Below are 7,877 nucleotides of genomic sequence, written 5' to 3'. Positions count from 1 at the left end.
ATAATATTCATTATATATTTAAATTTAATTTAATTAATACAAAATAATTTAATTATAATAATTGAATTTTATTTATTATTTTGTTATTAATATTGTTATTCTGTATAACACGTTTTTACACAATTTTTTTTTTTAAAACTTTAAAACAATTAAAAGTACCATTTCCACTTTTGAAGTAATATTTGTTTTATTCACAGATTTGATTTTGTGTTTTTTATTTATTTTTTATTTTTTTACAGTATATACAGCAGCAGATCATAAAATAGGTTGCACCGGTTTATTTGTAGCAAAAGCCAAAAATACACTGTATAGGTCAAAATTATAAATTTTTCTTTTATGCCAAAATCAATAGGTTATTATGTAAAGATCATGTTCCATAAAGATATTTAGTAAATTGCCTACCATAAATATATCGAAACTTAATTTCTAATTAGTAATATGCATTGCTAAGAACTTCATTTGGACAACTTTAAAGGTGATTTTCTCCTGCTATTTCAATAATTTCAAACTTCTTCTTAAAGATGCACACATCAGAAGTTCATATGGTTGGTGAATCACATTGGAAGAATGAAAGAAGCAACAGTCTGCTCAACATAAAAGAGAGCAGAATAAGTGCAGGATACATAAGCAGACGGCTTACTAAGAAAGCTGTCGTTATCAAACAAGAAATTAGATCAAATAAATGAGAAAAGAGATAAAAGATAAAAGTAGAGTAATAACTGAAGAGCAAATATAAAGGAGCTAATTAAAGAACGCACATGACAAAAATTAAAAGATAAAGGACTCGATAAGAAACAGTTGATTAGAGAAATAATGCAATATAAAAAGTATTGCGTTCTATAATTGTATCATTGATGGGATTGGAATATGATTTGAAACGGGTTCAAAGCAGCGTTAAAATATGCAGGGAATAAAAAAAATCATAACATTTAAAACAAATAATTTAATAATTTTATGATTTAATTAATTTATTATTTATAATTAATTTATATATTTTATTTTAATTTTATTTACAATTAATTAATTAATTTATTTTATAATTGTTAAATTGTTCTTATTATTCTATATAGACTACACTTTTTTTTAGAACAATTTTAAAAATAATTACAAAGAAACTGCAGATAACACATTTAAATGAAAAGGGGAAATTGTATTTTATTGTAAAATATACTCAAGTAATATTTGTTTCATTAACAGATTCAATTTAATTTTTTACAGTATAAAAAAAATATACTTTTTTTGACTTGGGTCACTTGAATATAAAGCAGTGTGAAAATATTAGGGCACATGCAAATACAGAATAATACAGTCAGGGGTCCAGGGAATAAAAAAATAAATAACATTTCATAAATTAAAAGTGAATAATTAAATAATTTCATTATTATTGAATTGAATGTATTATAATTATAACTTATTATTTTATTAATTTCTAGAATTAGTTGAATTTTATTTATAATGATAACATTTTATTTATTCATTTATAATAATAATGTTAAATTTTATTTTTTATTAATAATTATTTATATTCTTATTTTAATTTTATTTGTAATTATTTAATTTTATTTATTATTCTGTTCTTAATATTATTATTCTTTATAGACTACACTTTTTACACAACTTTTTGTTTTACTTTAAACTAATTAAAAAATAATTACAAAGAAACAGCAGCTTACTGTTATGAAGCAGACGGACAACCAGGTAATGATGATAAGATTTATTTAAACAGCAGAGTGATGGAGATAATGCAGCCAACAGGAAATGGTGAGTATGAGACTTAGAATATGTTTGATCCAGAGATGATAACCACGATGGAACTAATGATCCTTTTCCTTGCAGATTCGAAGATGGGAAGATTCCAGGAACGATCGTCGGAGGAAACTCAACAGGCTTACGATACACACACACCCACCGCTGACTGGGAAGACAGACTAACGGCACACACACCGCTGGAGACTGGACAGACTTGGACAAGACAGAGTACAGGTAAGTAGGTTCAGGCAAGTAGGTTCAGGCAAGTAGGTTCAGGCAAGTAGGTTCAGGCAAGTAGGTTCAGGCAAGTAGGTTCAGGTAAGTAGGTTCAGGTAAGTAGGTTCAGGCAAGTAGGTTCAGGCAAGTAGGTTCAGGTAAGTAGGTTCAGGTAAGTAGGTTCAGGCAAGTAGGTTCAGGCAAGTAGGTTCAGGTAAGTAGGTTCAGGCAAGTAGGTTCAGGTAAGTAGGTTCAGGTAAGTAGGTTCAGGCAAGTAGGTTCAGGCAAGTAGGTTCAGGTAAGTAGGTTCAGGCAAGTAGGTTCAGGCAAGTAGGTTCAGGTAAGTAGGTTCAGGTAAGTAGGTTCAGGCAAGTAGGTTCAGGCAAGTAGGTTCAGGTAAGTAGGTTCAGGCAAGTAGGTTCAGGTAAGTAGGTTCAGGTAAGTAGGTTCAGGCAAGTAGGTTCAGGCAAGTAGGTTCAGGTAAGTAGGTTCAGGCAAGTAGGTTCAGGCAAGTAGGTTCAGGTAAGTAGGTTCAGGTAAGTAGGTTCAGGCAAGTAGGTTCAGGCAAGTAGGTTCAGGTAAGTAGGTTCAGGTAAGTAGGTTCAGGCAAGTAGGTTCAGGTAAGTAGGTTCAGGCAAGTAGGTTCAGGCAAGTAGGTTCAGGTAAGTAGGTTCAGGTAAGTAGGTTCAGGCAAGTAGGTTCAGGCAAGTAGGTTCAGGTAAGTAGGTTCAGGTAAGTAGGTTCAGGCAAGTAGGTTCAGGCAAGTAGGTTCAGGCAAGTAGGTTCAGGTAAGTAGGTTCAGGTAAGTAGGTTCAGGTAAGTAGGTTCGTTAGTGTAACTCGCAGAGAGAAGTACTAGGAGTCCGCTTTTGTGCAAATGAGCCCGGACACTGACCGGTGTGTGGAGTGAGTATTTATAGGGGTGTGGTGATTGGGAGCAGGTGCGTGTGATTTAGAACTCAGGTGATTGTGATCTTTGTGTGACTGTGGATGCAGAACCTGGCCAATCCGTGACACTAACATTTAAATGAAAAGTGGAAATGGTATTTTATTGTAAAATGTACTCAAGTAATATTTGCTTTATTCATGGATTTGATTTTGTTTATTTTTTATTTTATTGTTTATTAAGGTATATACAACAGCAGATCACAATATCAAACAAGTAAATTACATTTTTAATGTGTTTATATTTATTGTTTTATGTATTTATATTTATTTATATTTTGAATATGATTTGAATGGGTTTCAAACTTGAATATAAAGCAGCAAGTAAATATCAAGTCACATGCAATGTATACAGAATAATACAGTCAAGGGTCTATGGAATAATAATTAAAAATGAAATAATTTTTTTTAAAAAATTAAAATTATTTAATAATTGTAATATTATTTAATGAATTATTTAATTAATTTATATTATTATTTTAATTGTATTTATTATTCTGTTCTTAATATTATTATTCTGTATAGACTAATTTTTTTTTTTTACTTTGAAACCATTTAAAAATAATTAAAAAAACAACAGGCCCTTTTTTAAATGAAAAGTATTTTATTGTAAGACGTAGTAAGTAGGCCTAATATTTGTTTTATTTACAGATTTGATTTGTTTATTGTTTATTTAATCTTTGTTACAGTATAAACAGCATCAGATCACCATATTAACAAGTAAATGACATTTTTTATGCATTTTAGATGTTGTAAACATTTTTTATTGTTGGATAAATATCATATTCATACATGTAAACGGAAAAAATGTAAGCCCTTATTTAATGTATTTCTTTGTGAGTTTGTAAAAATGTTTCAGAGTTTGAAGTACTTTAAGAATCTAAATAGAAAGTCCAAATATTTATTATTTTAATATTCTTTATTTGATTGTTCTTTTTCTTTGTGGTTTTTTCTTGTTATATTGCTATATAAATATTACATTGTTGGATGTATAATATTTAAGTTGATTATTTATAGTATTTATAGTAACTTATGTAAGTTTCCAAATTCTTCCAAAATAATTTTGCATGGAGAAAAATATATAACAAATTAATTTAGTGTCGAATATAAGACTTCACAACATTATTTAGCTGTAAAACTTTAAAATGTTTACTTCACAATCGTAAACTTCAAACAGTAACCTGTTGGAACGTAGATGACGTGGTCACTTTAAAACTCAGTTGCGTCTGCGAATGAACCAATGGGAGCTCGAGGGGGGCGGGACTTCAGCCGTAACACAGACACGTGTACACAGGGAAGCAGGAAGTGAAGCTGTTAGTCGGTGTCTGTAAACAGTAAGTGCTGTTCAATAGTAAATAGTGCATTCAGAGGAATTAAAATGAATGAAAGCAAGCACAAAAACACAGATCTGTTATCGACGCGTTTATTTTACATTTATGAAATACGGAAATATTTAAATGCAAGACTTGACGATAATCTTCAGGAGATAAACTTTGCAGGAGTCTTCGATTCTGTGTGGTTTTATTAAATAGCGCTGTATTTGCTTTATAATATCATTTCTGAGACTGTTAGTAACATTATTTCGATTGGAAGTAACTGCAGTGTCAATATGTTTATTTGTTTGGTTCATTCAGAATGACAGCTGTTGCACTTACTCACTAGACATATGGAAACATAAATATGGCTGAGATTAAACAGTAATTATAAACCATTTCCGCTGAGCGTATCATTAAGTGAACCTTAATTCTACCTTAAATAAACATGATGGTTGTAAATGGGCTTGCTTTAATCTAAAGAGCAGCGGTGTTTGCAGATATCCTGGATAAACAGGATTTGGCTCACACCCATCTGAGAGGAATAAAACTGCATTTTGCATCTCTCTGTGTTTCATTCGCACAGGTACCATGATTGCAGGAGTCAGTCCTGTGGTTCAGGCCCTGCTGGGGACCCTGTTCACCTGGGGCCTCACCGCAGCTGGTGCCGCTCTCGTCTTCGTCTTCTCCAGCAGACAGGTGAGACAGCTTACTTCACCTGGGCTACATCAGACAGGGTTTTAATGTCATTTAGAGTCATAGAGAAAAGCTTAAAGGGCAATTTAATCATGCACATATGTGACCCTGGACAACAAAACCAGTCAAAAAAGTAATTTTTTTAAAATTGAGATGTATACATCATCTGAAAGATTAATAAACAAGCTTTCCATTGATGCATTGTTTGTTAGGATAGGACAATATTTCAAAATCTGGAATCTGAAGGGGCAAAAAAATCTAAATATTGGGAAAATGCCTTTAAAGTTGTCCAAATGAACTTCTTAGCAATGCATATTACTAATCAAAAATTAAATTTTGATATATTTATGGTAGAAAATGTACAAAATATCTTAATGGAACATGATATTTATTTAATTTAATATTTATTATCCTAATGATGTTTGACATTTAAAGAAATTTAATCAGTTTTGTTACCCACATTCTTCAGATTATCTCTAGGTTTGAACATGAGGGTGATTAAATTACTTTATTCATTTCCAGTGAACTTTCCCTTTAATGGTGAAATTTTAGTTAAAAAATGTAAAATTAAGAAATAAATAATGAAAATATTAGTATTTTTTAAAAAATATATATAGTACTTTTTTAGTCTTCTTTTTAATTTTTATACTGTTAATATAACTGTTAATGTGAAGATTTGAGTGTTTAACTGTAATTTTATTATTAAACAACTGTAAAAATGCTATGGTAAAAAGTTGGTTGAGTAAGTTCTCTTACTATACAGATACAGAAAAAAAAGCGCGATCTAACAAGATATTTTATGGTATTTTACAGTAAAATGTTGTTTTTAAAACATTTGAAATTGTTTTAATTTTTATTTTTCTATTAAAAATGCTTCTTGTTAGTTTTCTTTTATTTAAATTATGTGCTTTAGGATTTTATTCAACATATTATGTTGTTAAATGAACGTTTATTGCATTATTTAGTGTCTCATGTTTTGTATTTCAGTAGGTCAGTTGGTTGGTATATTAAAATTATTTCATTATTTTTATTTTCAGTTTTTACTGTAAATTTTAGTTCAAACTGTAAAACACTGTGTATATATATATATATATATATATATATATATATATATATATATTTATATATATGTCTATTTTTAATTCATTTTTTTTTATTATATATTGTCTTCTAACAGAAACATTTTTAATAAAAAACAGTTTTTACTATTTTTTAAACTTTTTTATTCTTAATTTAAATTTATGTAATTTTATTTAAAAGGTTTTTAAATTTTTTTTTACTGTCATTTTATTATTAAACAATTTTAAAAATGCTATGGTAAAAAGTTGGTTGAGTAAGTTCTCTTACTTGATACAGTAAAAATGCGATCTAACAGGATTTTTCATGTAGTTTTACAGTAAAATGTACAGTTTTTGAAAGTGAAAAAATTCATTATATAATTAACAGTAAAAAAAATTCAATTAACATCCGCAGAATTTTCTCAAAGTTCACATTAGATTTTTTTTTTTTTTTAGATTTTTTTATATTGAAATAACAATGCTTCTTGTTAGTTTTTTGATATCAGCTATGTTCTTTAGGATTTTATTACACATATTATGTTGGTAACTCAATGTTTATTGTATTATTTAGTGTCACGTGTTTAGCATTTCACTAGGTCACTCGGATGGTATATTAACATTATTTCAGTTTTTATTATAAATTTAAGTATAAACTGTGAAAACTAAAACTGTTGGTACTGTATTTTTATTATACATTTCTGGCAACCACAAATGGTGACTTTTTTTGTTGAAGTTTGTTTTTTGTTTTGTTGTTTTTACATTATATTTTTTTCTTTTTTCGTCAATTTTTTTCAATAATATCTTTTCTTCTAACAGAAAAAAGATTTAATGAAAAAATAACTATTTTTACTGTATTATTTTTAATTTACATTTTAATTATTTGCGTTTTATTTAATTTTATTTCAAATGTATTTAAGTTTGTAACTGTTTTTTGTTTAGTTGTTTTTAAATTATATTTTCTTCTTTTCTTCATCTATTTATATATATATATATATTTTTTTTTTTACATGATACGTTTACATTCTTCTAACAGAAAAAAATTTAATATTTTTTTTTTTACTATTTTATTTTTAATTAACATTTTAATCATTTAAATTTTATTTAAAATGTATTTGAGTTTTTAACTGTTTTTACTGTAAATTGAAGTTCAAACTGTAAAACCTAAACTGTTGGTATTTTATGATACATTTCTGGCAACCACAGATGGTGATTTTTCTTCGTCTTTTTTCTTCGTCTATTTTTTCATTTATTTAATAAATTTTTTACACGATATCTTTAAACAGAAAAATGTGTACTATTTTTTTTATTTAATTAAATTTTTATTTAATTCAAATTTTACTTTTTTTATTTTTAATTTACATTTTTATCATTTGAATTTTATTTGAGTTTTTAACAGTTTTTAAAGTCTAAAAAACTGTAAAAACTAAACTTTTTTATGGTGAATTTTGGATGTTAATTAATAAATTTTTTAATGATTTGTCTTATTTTTGAAGTACTTACATTATATTTTTTCTTTTCTTCTCACAGAAGCGGATATTGGATGGCAGTCTGGGATTTGCCGCAGGGGTAAGAAACCTTCAACACTGTTTTTTACTTTCCTTCTTTGATTTGTGTGTCCATCATTTCTTCCTGTTTTTGCCGTATATTCTCATGCTGTGCTTGCATCGCATCTTTTTTCTTCTTTACACAATGAAACAGATATTTGAAATTCTTTGGGCGAGGGCAGCCAGGAGCACGTTATGTGCTTTGTTTTTCAGGAAAACTATCAGTAAGGCTTAAAAAGAATAGATGTTATTTATCTGTGAGCCGGAGTTAATTACACGCTCCCGTTTTGATTATCTGCAGTATTTGAATGCAACACCAGGTTTGTTGAATTATTATCAAATATTCAGAAACAACCT

At 28.2% G+C, this 7,877-nt stretch overlaps 1 protein-coding gene across 1 annotated transcript in view; it reads left to right on the top strand.

Annotated features, from left to right (window-relative positions):
- The first annotated feature begins 4,192 nt into the window (after positions 1–4,192).
- The window catches only part of LOC141298308 (zinc transporter ZIP11-like), a 150,353-nt gene continuing 146,668 nt past the window's right edge, over positions 4,193–7,877 (top strand). Inside the window, exons 1-3 of the mRNA XM_073828813.1 lie at positions 4,193–4,243; positions 4,809–4,921; positions 7,504–7,542. Of these exons, the coding sequence (XP_073684914.1) occupies positions 4,814–4,921; positions 7,504–7,542 (147 nt within the window). The 5' untranslated portion in view covers positions 4,193–4,243; positions 4,809–4,813. The remainder of the gene's footprint in view (positions 4,244–4,808; positions 4,922–7,503; positions 7,543–7,877) is intronic.

The sequence above is a fragment of the Garra rufa genome, chromosome 22, assembly GCF_049309525.1.
Source record: "Garra rufa chromosome 22, GarRuf1.0, whole genome shotgun sequence".
Lineage (NCBI taxonomy): Eukaryota > Metazoa > Chordata > Actinopteri > Cypriniformes > Cyprinidae > Garra > Garra rufa.
Note: the sequence above shows the minus strand (reverse complement) of the source record. Positions and strands in the feature narration are given on the sequence as shown.